The sequence below is a fragment of the Thamnophis sirtalis genome, unplaced genomic scaffold, assembly GCF_051295495.1.
Source record: "Thamnophis sirtalis isolate CommonGarterSnake01/CBP01778 unplaced genomic scaffold, rThaSir2_p1.2 scaffold_8, whole genome shotgun sequence".
Classification (NCBI taxonomy): Eukaryota; Metazoa; Chordata; class Lepidosauria; order Squamata; family Natricidae; genus Thamnophis; species Thamnophis sirtalis.
The window spans coordinates 54786316-54801225 of record NW_028261388.1 but is presented as its reverse complement, the minus strand read 5'-3'; the positions used below and the strand labels follow the sequence as shown (position 1 = coordinate 54801225).

The window sequence follows — 14910 nt, the reverse complement described above, 5'->3', positions numbered from 1 at the left end:
GGTAAAGGTTCCCCTTGCAGATATGTGCGAGTCATTCCCAACTCTAAGGGGTGGTGCTCATCTCCGTTTCAAAGCCGAAGAGCCAGTGCTGTCCGAAGACATCTCTGTAGTCATGTGGCTGGCATGACTAAACACCGAAGGCGCATGGAACGCTGTTACCTTCCCACCAAAGGTGGTCCCTATTTTTCTACTTGCATTTTTACATGCTTTTGAACTGCTAGGTTGGCAGAAGCTGGGACAAATAATGGGAGCTCACTCTGTTACGCGGCGCTAGGATTTGAACTGCTGAACTGCCAACCCTTTCTGATTGACAAGCTCAATGTCTTAGCCACTGAGCCACCACGTCCCTGCAGCCTATTTAAGATCAGGCTATTTATAAAAAATATCATTTTTTTAAAGGAGAAATGGTTTTCTTCTGCCACCTTCAGTTGATATGAAAAAGGAAAAAGTATTTGCTAATTTCTGCTTTCCCAACATCAAATAACTCACTGGATCAAAGATTCCGATATGTGAAGTCCAGTACTGAAATGTGCAGCAGTTGCAGCAACGAAGTGTTTCGTTATATTTGCTGGTTTAGAATAAAGACAATTAAATTGATCAAGAAAAGTTTGGATTTTTTTTTAAAGATTCCTTTAGCACTATCTTTACAGTGAGTTGCTACATCCTGAATTTCATTCAATCTAACTGGGAATTTCCTTTTTTTTAAAGATGGTCAAATGTTTAGTTAACTAAGATTTAAGCACACCTACTGTCAGAAAATGTAAGCAAAATCCTGACTATAAGATTTAGTTATTTTGAATGTTAAGAAGAATCTGCAATTTTCTCTGGCAATTCTAGCTTCCTTGCTTGCTTTCCTCACTCATCTTAGCAACAGACGTAGTGCAACCAATCAACTTCTGCTTCGTCACAGCCCCAGCATCACAGGCTGAGGTTACTGTAGTGCAATGACTGATAGTAACCGAGCAGGATTGAGAGAGAGCTGCTTCATGCGGCAGCTCAACTGCAATGCACCTGCTACACAAGAACAGGCTTTTCTTGAATTCTCTGACTAGAAACAGCAAAACATATACAATAAATCCTATTTTTCACCATTTGCATTTCAAAAAGTAGGGGGTGGAATCTTCCCAGCACAATACAAGATATATATTTGTTATAAGAATGTGTCAAAGTGGAATTTACAACACCTCTACTTTTTTTAAAAAGGTGAAACAATGGCATATTTATACCACACTATTTGATTTATCAAATGGGTGTATTCTTCTGTAAAATCTACTTCGATAGTGTTTAAATAGTGGTTTGCAGATTAAACATAAATACTTAACAAATGAAGTCTATTACTGTATCAAGTTTATCTTTAATTCTGCTATTTGAAAAAACAATCTAAGCTATATGCAGCTAATCAAAATACATTAATTTGCACAGCAAGATAAATGAAAAAACAGCTGTGTTTCTTAATAACCTGAAAAAATTGAGAATGTTTCAGACATTTGCTACAAAATGGAAAGCAAAACATTTAATGGCATGCATGCAATTCACTAATGAATATATACAGAAAAAATAGGTTTATGCAAATAATTTAAAAGCTTTATTTGCAATGATTAGATATTTGTAGTATTTACTATAAACTTATCTTTTGTTGGGGGCTGCATAGGAATTAGTCAATAAATTGTACCAGAAATGTTGTAAGAGTCCTTCACATATTTTTAAGGTGAATATTTAATAGCATAATTTGTAACATATGCATACTAGCATGCAAGTCTCACAATGTTTAAAGGGATTTATTCCCAAGTATTCATAAAATTCTAGCATAGCCCTTTAAAGCCAAATTATCAATTCTAAAAATGTATCAGATAAATAAGATAATTTTTATAGTCAAAAATTGACAGCCCCTATAACTATTTCATTAAAAATACTATTTCAATATTTTGCAACCTTTACCTTGCTTTGACCAGGTGACAGGGTAGCAATGGATGAAATAAGATTGGCTCAAATGCATTAATTTGCTGAATGTAGGTAACTCTATCTTCACTAAAAAAACAACAACAGAGGAGCTAAAATGGCAGTGTGAGATGAGAGCTCTATATATTTCCATTTTGTTTTGGTTTTAAGCTGGCGCTTCCATGAGTTTTCTTAGCAATAGTGCAGAAGCAGATGGTTCCTTCTTTCTTCTGATCTGTTTTTTCAGTTGTCCATCATCCCGTTCCACTGGGATTTTTGCTGGTCTCCCATTCAAGTACTAACCAAGTCTGACTTTTGGGATTTTCAATCATAGCCACTTGCTGTCATATGTTGCAAAGGGGATTCCCCTAATCTATTTTATAACCAGAATTGAAGTGGATAAAACTGATCAACATTCTCTTTCTATAATCTACTGATTCTGCAAAGAAACTTGGAAGTAGGCTTTGATTCAAAGAATGAGGCTTCAGGAATTGGGAGTTATGCTTTCCTTGCTGAATTCTTACTCCAGGCTTCCAAGTTAAGTGGGCAGCCTGGAACCTGAGCTAGATTTACCATCAGAAACAAAATTCTGTGCATCACTATGTTCTGAAAGTGTAAAACAAACAAGTGATATCATATAGCCAAGCCAAAAGACCCAGGTGAAAATCTAATTGCTTCATAATAAATATGGGACATTCGCCTCAAGAGCTTCATTTTTTTCTCTAGAGTAATTATCTCAATAGATTTATTGACTAATGGAAATATCATGCATGGCTTCTTCCTTCCTGGCAGAATACACATCATAAACATTAAAGCATAATGTATAACTTTAGAAGTCCAGAATTGTTCCTGCTAAACACTATAATTTTGTCAGCATGTTCCATTCAATTTTAACAAATTACCATCAGGCTGATCAATGTCGTTGGAGATTATCAGTACAATATAGATTTGAAATTGGTACTAAATAGAAAGCACTGCCTTTCACTATCTGAAGTTGAAAAACAGTATGGATGAGTACCCATTCTTTTTAGCAAACATTTCAAAAATGCCAAAGACCACTTTGAATAGTTTTTGTCAAATACATTTTCTAATTCTTAATCATGTGGATGATGCTTATAGTCTTTTACAACAATTTTCTGTTGAAACACAAACTGCAAACTGTATTAACAGAAGGCTTAACTCTTTTTGTAGTCTTCCATAAATTTGCAATTTTAATTTATTAAAGTTCAATTTGACAAATGGGAGTTGTAAGTTGTTCCAAGGACAGGAGCTCCCACGGACAATTCCCACTTCCATATCTTCAGCAGGCATTTTCTGGTCAGACAGTTGGTCAGGTAGAATCTATCTAGGAAAGGTAGCCTCACAAATATACAGGCCCAACTTTACAGATAATAATCAGCATCTTCAATTGCACTCTGAAATGTATCAGCAGCTGATGCAGTTGTAACATGTAAAGAAAATTACAGTAACTGTAAGATGACAAGTATAAATGTATAAATGTCTTCAGTATTTCCTGCTCCAATAAAGGCCACAAGAGCTGTCTTGGCCATGGCATCCAGCCATGTTCTAGCAAGAGCTGTGAGTCCAAGTGGGCCCCTAAGTTACAGGGCTGCTTAAAGTTGAGCTTATGCACATGTCCAATCTTGCTTATTCTTCATCTTCTGCCAATAATAGACCAGATGATTTGTTACCTGCTTCATTCTCCAGAGAATCCAGGAACCACCCAGAACTGGTATATAAGGGAGAGTTCACTTTAGAGAATTCTCCCATCACCCTATGTACCTCTATATTTCAAACATTAACAAGATGCTCAACAGAACTAGCACTGGGATCTCTCAAGCACAATTTGAAAACTTTTGGATTCATCAGACACTTGAAGCTGATCGTCTGGGCTGGAGCCTCCTTTTTGCACAGGCTATCTGCATAGATTCTAGTCAACCCAATAGTCCGATATCTACTTCTTAGGTTGGGATAGCATTTCAATGAATAGATTTCTGAGGGATGTTAAATCTTCTGGTTTCCAGTAAAAAAAACAACACACTTTTCATAGACTTATAAATACCAGCTATATAAGACAACAAATACTCTGATTAAAATGGCTGAGTAAACATCCCAATGGTAATGCTTAGATACAGTCTAATCTCATGTTACTTTGTTCAAAATTATTGTTCTATTTTAAAAGGCATGTAAACATATTTCCTATTTCTTGTTATTGTTATTTTCTTTCTTTCTTTGTTGCACATCTGTTAAAATAGTATCAAATTAAATTATTTTTTAAAATGTCAAATCCTCCCATCTCAGACACAAAGTTCCCAAAATGAAGCACCACCAAACTATTTTTTAAATTGCAACTACGTATTTTGTTAATCAAAACTTTGAAAACATGACAGCAACTATTTATACTATATTAAAAGTTCCAGATTAATAGATTAATAGAGTTGAAAGGGACCTTGTAGGTCATCTAGTCAACACCACCATCCCACCCAAACAGGAGACCCTACACCTGTGATGGAGAACCTATGGCACGGGTGCCAGAGGTGGCACGCAGAGACCTCTTTGCTGGCATGCGCACTGTCGCCCCAGGTCAGATCTCTGAGGCGTTTCTTTTGTGAGCTTCTGTAAATGATGAAGCAGAAGCTCACAAAAGAAAAAGATCTTACCTCTTGCCCACTGCCAGCGTTGGGATGCCCCCACTCCCCAACTCCAGCCAATTGGTCTTTGGATCTCTGCTGCGCATGCGCACATTTATGTTTGCATATGTGTGCACCTTTTAGTTTGGGTATGCACATGCGCAGTTTGGGCACTTGGTGTCTAAAAGGTTCACCATCACTGCCCTACACCATTTCTGACAGATGGCAGTTCAGTCTCTTCTCAAGTACCACAGTTACAAGTAGTCAAAATTATTGATAAAAGTAAGTTAGCTCAGGGTTGGAATGAGTGGTTGTTAGTATTTTCTAAGCTGTGTTGTTTTCTTGCAGACATTTTATTACCCAAACTAGGTAACATCATCAGTGCTCCGCATCAGCACTGGTGATGTTACCTAGTTTGGATAATTAAACATCTGTAAGAAAACAAGCAAGCTCAAAGATCCTCAAGAATCTCTCAAAGTCAAAATTAATTTATTTTATTATTATTATTTTTTTAGTATTTTATTAGGATTTATAGGCCGCCCTCTTTTTTTAAAAAAAATTATTAATGTTCCAAACTACATTAGACTGATTTACAGGCTAAGCCTAAGCACACTAATAAGAAATTGTGGATAGCAATCAAGAGCAAGCAATTATGCCATCTAAGATGATGAGTGTAACTGTGCAATAGAGGTTCTTAAAACATTTGACTATAATTTTTTCACTAAATTACAGAATCAACCACATAAAGAAATCAGCATCATAACAGCAGGAAAGATCTCAGTGTGTCCTATACCATTAAGGACCTAATTTTAACCTCAAAACATCTAATAAACAGAATTCACGCATTAGCCATGATGTGTTAGCTATGGTCTCCCAGTAAGCTATATAACTTAGTTTAATTCATAAATTAGATACATTGTATTCACACCCATACTGAGCAAAATTACACTACAATATGCTCTGATGTACAAACCAACAATTTTATTACCACCAGTGGTGGTATTCAAAAATGTTTTACTACCGGTTCCATGGGCGTGGCTTGGTGGGCATGGCAGGGGAAGAATACTGTAAAATCTCCATTCCCACCCCACTCCAGGGGAAGGATACTCCCCATTCCCTCCCGATCAGCTGGGACTTAGGAGGCAGAGAATAGATGGGGCAGGGCGAGTCTGAGGTGGTATTTACCAGTTCTCCAAACTACTCAAAATTTCCGCTACCGGTTCTCCAGAACTGATCAGAACCTGCTGAATACCCCCTCTGATTACCTCAATGTAAATTACATAAATATTCAAGCTATCTTACCCTTCTTGCTCCACCAGGGTCCTTCTGGTATAGCATAGGAGAGGTCTTTAAATTCAATGTTCACAGCTGGTCTTCGAGGAAGGTAGGAGAAATGATGGGCTTCAGTCAAAACATTGTCCATCTTCTTTAAATGGCCATTCAGCAAATGAATCTCTTGTGGGTCTGTACCACCAGAGACCACCTCATCTACTGAAACACATATTGACTTTGGCTCAGGCATTGTAGATGAAGAGTTACTGGCATTCTAGAAGACAAGAGGGGAAAAAAAATAAACGATAGCTCTCCCTTTCTTTCTCTCTCTTCCCCCCCCCCATTGCAAATGCAATTATTGTATATTTGTCTCAGAACAAGTCTCAAAATGCATGTCTCATAAGAAAAAGAGTTAACTCTATGACATTGTTATTTTTACAAGAAAATATGACTTTGGAAATAGACAAATCAATCAAAGTGTGGCCCACTATCTCACTTCTCAATTTTAAATTTGTTCTGCCTTTATGCATCTTTCCCCATTTCCCCCATTTAAATAGGACTCTGCACCATAAAATATTGTTTCATAACTGCATTTCACTTAATGTGTAAATTCAAGAATTCTAGACTATGTTATTTCATAGTAAAGCACAAATTAACAAATGTGTTTTTCATGCTGAAAGGACTACTTCAGCTCTAGTGTTCATTTTTGCCAATCTTAAATGTATTGTGTTGGTTTCTTTCTCTGTAAATTGATGCTTACATGTTTCTTTTTCATAAACAACCTGAGATGTTCTTATCTTCCATTTGTACAAATAAACAAGAATCCAGTACATTCATAATACTTCAGGTTTTATTTACCTCTCTTTTTTTTGCCTCTGTCAGGCCCACATAACATTCATATTTTATATTACCCACAGTTTAGTATGGTATTGTACCAAAATTGAACACTAAGGTTAATTTTAACTCTAATTATCAGTTGGATAATCTACGATTAGGGATCCATTAACCATAGTTAAAATCAACTGCACATTGTTTGATCCAAATACCATAAGTAAAAGCTTCCCATTTTTCTTTGTGGCCATGCTAGGAGAGAAGATGGTAACATGTGAAACAATGTTCATTACTGTTTATTGTAATACTGTATGCTACCTCATAACTGAATGAGTATCCATAGGCACAATGTGGAAAGCTTACAACAAAACTTTATTGCTAAGGCTAGGCTACACACCAAAGATAAATTTGAACAACACAGTTAAAGGTTTAGAGAACCTTCCCGAGTCATCCAATGAGTGTTGTGCCAACTTGATAATAATAATGTTACTTAACTTAATTGTATATTCAGGCAATACAATGAAGATGCTATAAATTAGCGGGCACCTGTGGGGGAGCTGATCTGGACTCCTGGCATGGTGTGCAGGTAGCCACCTATTCTTTGATCTCCCTGTCCATTTTAGGCCACCACACATAACTCCTAGCCAAAGACTTCATCCTGACAATTCCAGGATGCCCTACGTGTAAGGCCTCTAATACTGCAATGCGCAGTTTGGGTAGAACAATGACCCAGTGTCGATCTCCATCTCACATGGAGAGTCCTCGATGAGGACTGTGACCTTCAGCTTTTTTGGCCGCCTGGTGGGGATTTGGCCGATTGATGTATGGTACGCGACTCTATGTCGCCCTCTGAGCGTCGTGGTGGCTTCTGCCAGGCCCTTTGGTTGGGTCTCTGTTGGTGGTTTGGTGTGCTTCTAGGCTGCCAGGTAGTGGCAGGGAATTCGCTCTGGCACACCTTGGCGATGTGCCCCTTTCGCTCGCAGCACTGGCAGGTTGCGTCACGGAAATGGCAAGCCGATCTGGCATGGTCTCCTCTGCAGCTAGCGCAAGGTGGGAGATGCGGTTTGAATATGCGCATCGGCTGGGCACAGCTACTGCATGTGCGGCAGCTGTCATCTTCCTCGTCTTCTGATCTTTCGGGCTCTGCAGACTTGCGATGTACATGTGTACTCTTTCATGCGTCTTGTGCAACGCTTTGGCGCTGCAGAGTCTCAGTAGATTTGATGGCTGATTCCGACACCTTGGCCTCATCCAAGGCAATCTGCAGAGTGAGGTTAGATTTAGCGAGTAACCTCCTCTGCAGGGTAATGTCCTGCACACCACAAATGATGCGGTCCAGAATCAACTTGTCCAGGTCTCAGAATTTGCAGTATGCTGTGGCCTTGCGAAGCGCCGCAACATACTTATTAATCGACTCTTTCTGGTTCCTGATGTTAAACTCATGCTGGCGGATTAGGCGACTGATTGCAGTGGTGTTGGCTCAGAGAGGTCTTTCGCCATCTCAAACCTTTCCTGGCCACAGTATCCGAGGAACATGTTCTTCTTACAGAAAGGCCCATGAGGTCATTTGCCTTGAGGAAGCAGTCAAATCATAGAATGCACGTGTCCCAGTGTTCGGGGACTGGGTCATACAGAGTCGGTGGGGCGTGCATGGCCATTTTGTGTGCAGAGGGCGTTTTGAGTCTGCCGCTCAAAAATGGCTGCTCGAAGCTGCACTGAGCTCTGGGCTGGATGTACTTGCTGGATGGCTACACTCTTTTTGGTTTGCCTAGTTGCCTTCCAATCCCATCCTTGTCGCCAGTGTTAAATTGGGTAATGGATAGGCACACACAGGCTTAACGGTAATAACAGCTCTTTATTAAGTACAACAAGTGAGAACAATCCAGTGAAGGTTGAGTTTGACAGCAGCCCTTTTATAGGGAGCTGTTAGACACTTCGACCAATAGGATTAAACCTCTGTTCCCACTGGAACAGAGGACCTTGGTGGAAACCACTCTAGTTAGAACAAGTATCTAACACCATGATTGTTCTTTTGCCTCATGCTGTTTTTGTAAGATTTTAGTTTTGTTCTTAAATGTTTTTAACTATAAACCACTGGGAGTCTGGCAGCATAAAAATTTAATAAATTATTTCCTTTTAAATTCTTCATCCCTAGCTACCATATGTAAGAGTTTTATTGAGTATGAGGCAGGGAATTTAATTTGGTAAGAGTAAATTCAGTGATCATAATAATGTTAAGGTGCTTATTTTGGGAAATGTGAATTCATAGAAAAACCTAACACATTCTGGTAGAGAAGTTCTCTGAGGATGGGCTCCGCCACAAATCAAAAGCTCAGAAAACTAAACCTCTTGATTCCCTATACGGAGCCAGATTGGATCCTGCAAAAACAGTTTAAACTTGGATAATGTAGAAAGAGCCCATCATTCCAAACTGTAATGAAGAGACTTAATAGTATGCATGCCTAACTTATAATTATATATGTCTAACTTCCTGCATTACATGACATAACAGATATGCTCTCTCCATCACAATTTAAGTAACCTCTCTCTGCACATTCCACTTTCCTGTGGCTCTTTAAATCCAGATTTCATCACTTAGGGGGGATTTTAAATCCTGTTACGCAACAGTAACTGTGAATCCATTCCTTAGCCAACAGAGTATTTGATTACAAAAAGAGAGAGTTTCTCTTCCAACTAAGAATAATTTTAAGAAAATTGACTTTCTTGTTCCTTTTACATCAAATTAATTATCTAAAGAGCTGGAAAGGTATTTGTGCTTCAGTAGAAGTGTTTTCGAATCACAGGATGCGCCTGTGAAAGTCTGAGCATGCTCAGAAAATCATCCTCTTCCCCTCCTCCTCCATTTTTTTTAATGAGCGCAACACTGAGGTAACTTTCGGTCAAACCCAGCTATATGCAGCTGACTTCAAATACAGGATGATGTAAATGACGCCCCCCCCCATCCCGCGCCGAGGAAAATAAACATAAACCTTTCGATTTTAATCAGTCTATTTTGTTACAATAAATTAGATCTTAAATAACTTTTTCGGTTTGGGCATCTGCCGCCGAGCCGATGGGCAATACATTTATATAAATTACATTAGAGGGATTTGCATTGTGAAAATGGCATTATGCCTCTCCGCGTCTGACATTACCAGCCGTTCCCATGTCAAGGATACCTTCAAAAAGCAAACGGGTCACAGCCAGAAAACATCCGTCAAAAGGAAAAAGGGAGAAACATTCGCTTACCACAGCAATTTGCGCGCTGGGAAATAACGCAAGAGAAAAGGCGAAGGATTCTTCTTCTGTCCCTCCAATAAGAGTAAGGACTGGCAAGGAGAGTCAGATCTAGGAAGCCACCGCTAACCCACCTCTGAACAGGCTCTCCGGGTCCCTTCTGGAGAGGAGAGAGCGACGTCCTTCCCCTCGGACTTCACATGAATGAACTCCGCGCTTTGAACTCGGCCTCCTCTCTCGGGGGCTTCTAAGCGCTCGACTTAAAAGATAGAGATCCAGCTAACAGTCCGGCTTCCCTTTTCGGAAAAGAGGAACCAGCCAGAGGGGCAAACAAGATCAAAGGATGCAGACGCGGAAAGGGAGGGCAGGGAGGACTGGCAGGCAGCAGGAGTTGTTCTCCGCGCCTTCAAACTCCAACAACGCTTCCTGCCAGGTGCCCAAATGGCACCTTTTTTGCTTGCTCAATTCCTCCCACGATTTTCCAGCTCCCGGCTTCCTCGGGGAGGGGGGGGGTGTATTCAAAATGCCTACGGCAAAGGTAACCAAGGTAAGATCCTGCTACGATAAGCAGAGGTTTGGTGCCAGCTTCGATGTTGCACCTTACCAAGGAAGGGAGGGGAAAAGAGAGAGACTCCAAAAGCATCTACTTACCAGAACGGCGCCCAAGGAGAAAGCAGCCATCAGACATGCCATGTGCCCCCAGCCGAGAGGCTGCAATCGAGGGAGAAGAGGAGACAAACAAACAAAGAGGAATGGAAGGATTAGGCGGAGAAGAACCCGCAGCAGCGGCCGCAGTCAGCCGAGATTGATCGGCTGCTAGAAGCGGCACCGGGAAAGCAAAGGGAAAAGCGGAGATACCGGCCGCTTCTTCGCCAGGGCGGCTCTATCTCAGCATCCTACCGGCGCTTGCGCCCTATTGGCTGGGAGGGCCGAAGGGGGCGGGGCATACTCTCTGAGGGTAAACGTGCTCTTGTTTTCCTTCTGCTTCTCCCGGGCTGCGCGTCGCTTCGCTTCGCGGCGGTTTAGATCAGTTTGGAAGGCTTTCCCCCGCCCCGCCCTTGCTTTGGATAACAAAGGGAGACCGCAAACGACCGTACACTGGAACCGATATTTCCCGACCCAAAGAGGAAGAGAGCGGGGATAGGGTTTCCAAAATAAAAAGTGACGGAGGAGGGCGGGAGGTCAGAACTGATTTGACGCCCGTGTTCTGCATCTCCCCGCAGCTCAGCGCCGAGGTAAATGTAGGTCATGCTGCAGCTTATTCGGTGGTGCCGCCGATATCACTTATATACATTTCCAGAAGGACAAGAAGTTTCATGGTTTAGATTGAGTTTTGTGTTTTAGCCCAGAATAGTAAATAGTGAAATGGAATGAAAATCCTACCTGTTGATTGTTTATATTGAAGGAGGAAATTCATTTATTGGCAAAATTGTTTACCTAATGTTTATAAGGCATGGTGTATTGGGGGGGAGGGTTTCCTTGTTGCTCGTGGGAAACACTAGTGTCCTTCTTAAGTGGTGGCAATCAGACATTTAAAATATGAATTGCAGACCTTAACCTTGCTGTATTCTTGCTTATGATTGACAAGTTGCCATATAAATTGATATCTGGATATTAACTGTTAATAAGAACTAGCCACAATGAATTGTATGCAACTGTGCAGTACTAATGTAAAGTAAAAAATCAGTTGAAGGAAGATTACAAAACTGTAATATTTGCTTCCATACTACTATATCTATCTATCTTCATGTGGGCTATGATATGTCTGTTCTTTGAAAGTCTAAAAAAAGTGACAAGAAGAATAATCTTAAAATACTACATCTGAACTTCCTTGCTGGTTTCCTGTTCTGAAGTGATGCAACATTTTAATATCTTATACTTTATTTGAGGTGTCCAGATAAAGATGTAGTAAGGTGTTCAGCAGTGGAAGAGAGTTGTTGGTGAGATAAGGACAAAGCCATTTTCATGGACTTCAGTATATCGTTGTGGCTGCAAAGAAGGCCAACAGCATCTAAAAGAGTATCATGAGTGTCATAAAGTTCAGATTGTGAGAAGTAATTATCAGTTCTTTTCTGCCTTAGTCAGACCTGGAGTATTATGTTCAGTTGTGATGCTCCAGTTTTAAAAGGACATTGTTAAAGTGGAGCAAATTACCAAGATGAAGAAGGGACTGGAAATGAAGTTTTATGAGGAGGAGTAAAAAATTATAAATAAATTCAGCCTGCAGAAAAGAAGGTTGAGGAGAGTCAACCTTCCCAAGTAGACCAGATAGGAGAAACAACCAGGTGAGATAATTCTAGTTTACTGTAAGATTACATTAACAGAATTTTGTAAGTCTGAAAGCACATACCTCCACTGTTTCCTCTACAACCCAAGAAGCTACATATGGTCCCTTCTGAGTTCTTGCTTCACCCACTAGTCAGCTGTGGGCTATGCCTTTATTATATTTGTTCCTTATAATCCATCTCTTTGTCTTATCTTCCACAATTTTCCCACATACCATTACAATAGGGTACATGGTAGCTGTCTTAAACACCTGAAGGGCTGTCACAGAGCAGAGGGGTTGGATTTATTCTCACTTGCTTCAGAGAGCAATATTAAAACTAATGGGATGAAACTCCAAAATGTAGATACAGATTCTATATTTGGAGGAACTTGACAATAAGAGCTGTCAAGCACTAAAATATGTTACTGCATGGAGTGATTTCTTCCCCTTCATGAAGGTTTTCAAATAGAAATTAGATAGACAATTATCAGAAATTATGTACTGAATCCTCCAGGGATAGAGAGGTTTGGAACTGATGATATCTTAGGTCCCATTTCACAGTTGGTGAATGACTGGATCCAACTAGGGCTTAATAATGAGGCTCCTTCAGCTTGGAGGAAAGTACTGTAAGTAGTAGAATACCATTGGTCTATGTCCCCAGCCTTGTGTTGTTCAACATATTTTACCAATGATTGGATGAAAGAGTTGAGGAGACACTTATAAAGTTTGCAGATTACACAAAACTGGGAGAGGTAACCAAATAAAATGAAAAAGATTCAAAAGAACTAATCAGGTATGAGCAATGGGTAGAATTCCCCAAGGAAAAACAAGTTCTGCATCTGGGTAGGAAAAATGTATGGCATAAGTATAGGACTGGGAAGACCTGTCTTGGCAGTAGTAGATGTGAAGGCATCTGGGTATCCTTGCTGACTACAAATTAAACATGACTCAACAGCGTAATGCAGTTGCTAAAATTTCAGATGGCAACTTGTGGTATAATAACAGAAATATCAATCAAGACGGCATGAAATACTTCATTGCAGTCAAATCCCATTTAGATCATGTGACAATGTGAAGCAAGTTCAGAAGAAGACTACCAAGATGATGAAAGGTCTGGAAATCAAGCTGTGTAAGGAATAGTTAAAGAATCTGGATATGTTTAGTCTACAGAACAAATCAGTAGGCAGTGTTCAGCTGTCTGAAGAACTATTACACAGAAAGTATGGAGTTATTTTTGTTTTGCCCCAGAAGATAGGGCTAGAACCAGCAAGTTAAAACTATAAGAAAATAGGTTCAGCTTCAGGTTCAGAACTTTCTGCATACTAGCTGCCAGCTAGTGCAACAGGTTACTGCATAACATGATTCTCCTTCCCTATGGATCTTCAAACTGAAGCTAAAGATATTAGTGGATCCCACACTGAGGAGTTTGATCATATGACCTCTGTGTCCGCTTTCAATTCTATGATTCCTAGTACCTCATGCCCTATTTGGTGGCCTATTTCCATCAAACAAAACAGCAAGTTTCAAATAGCTTGCATTAAGTCTTCAGCATTTTAGAGTCATAAATATTGGGTTGTGAGTGTCTTGTCTATTAAATATTTTGTACACCAGAAATTACAGTACATTGTTACAAATAGCTGGCTTATCTTTTGCGCACTTTGCATGCATTAGACATTAATGCTGGATATGTTTTATTCCTATGTTCAGTGACCATACTGGGGTCTATCCAGGTAGAATATACTGTACATCTATAGCAGTTATAGCAGTTAGACTTATATACCGCTTCATAGGGCTTTCAGCCCTCTCTAAGCGGTTTACAGAGTCAGCATATTACCCCCAACAACAATCTGGGTCCTCATTTTACCCACCTCGGAAGGATGGAAGGCTGAGTCAACCCTGAGCCGGTGAGTTTTGAACAGCCGAACTGCAGAACTGCAGTCAGCTGAAGTAGCCTGCAGTGCTGCACTTAACCACTGCACCACCTCGGCTCCTCTAGACACCAAGAAAGCAATCAATTTTGTGAAAAATGATTTTTACCTCCTTGAATAGTTTGATGTATCTATCACATATGAAGAATTAGTTTGGTGTAGTTAAGCCATCCAGCTAGTCCTACCTTAAGTATGAATCCAACTGGATGACCATAGGGCAGTCATTCTCCCCCATTCCTAAGAAGCAGACTTGATAAATCATTCCGAAATCTTGCCAAGAAAACTGCATAGACTTTGCATGGTGTTACCTCTAAATATACATACACACACAAAAATAAATAGTAGGGTCAGATTAATGTTCAGAAAACATATTTTTCACTTTTGCCCAGAACATTCTGAAATTCTTCCGTTTTTCTTTCCCTGTCCTTCTAAAAATCCTCAAAATGTATTCTATATTTCAAAACTGTTTTTTAAAAAAGGAACTTGGGTTTCTCACTATATGATTTACTTAACCATAGAATCTGTGAAAAATCAATATATGATTCATCTTCATGTGGGCTACTGTGCAGTATAAAATATGTTCACTGCTACCAAATGCATTTAGGGATATTGCAAAGCAATGAAATTACATCATGCACTGTTATGTAAAAATAGCAAACATATTTATATGTTCTAATTTTTTTCAATACCTTTTCAAATAACTTCCATAGTAATATAGTAAAATTATTACACACACACACACACACACACACACACACACCTTAACCACTACATGTTGCTTTGGAATTTAAGACTAGCAGTGAATACA

At 39.7% G+C, this 14910-nt stretch overlaps 1 protein-coding gene across 2 annotated transcripts in view; it reads right to left on the bottom strand.

The window, feature by feature from the left end:
• ABCG1 (ATP binding cassette subfamily G member 1) overlaps positions 1-10792 on the bottom strand; it is a 54630-nt gene extending 43838 nt beyond the window's left edge. The window contains exons 1-2 of one of the 2 annotated variants that reach the window (XM_087721694.1): positions 10560-10792; positions 5871-6114 (exon numbers count right to left, since the gene is read on the bottom strand). In XM_087721694.1, coding sequence (XP_087577820.1) covers positions 5871-6114; positions 10560-10601 — 286 coding nt within the window. In that variant the 5' untranslated portion in view covers positions 10602-10792. Of the gene's footprint in view, positions 1-5870; positions 6115-9920; positions 10116-10559 lie in introns of those variants that run through there. The other variant, XM_087721695.1, reaches the window with a different exon arrangement.
• Between the last annotated feature and the right edge of the window lie 4118 nt (positions 10793-14910).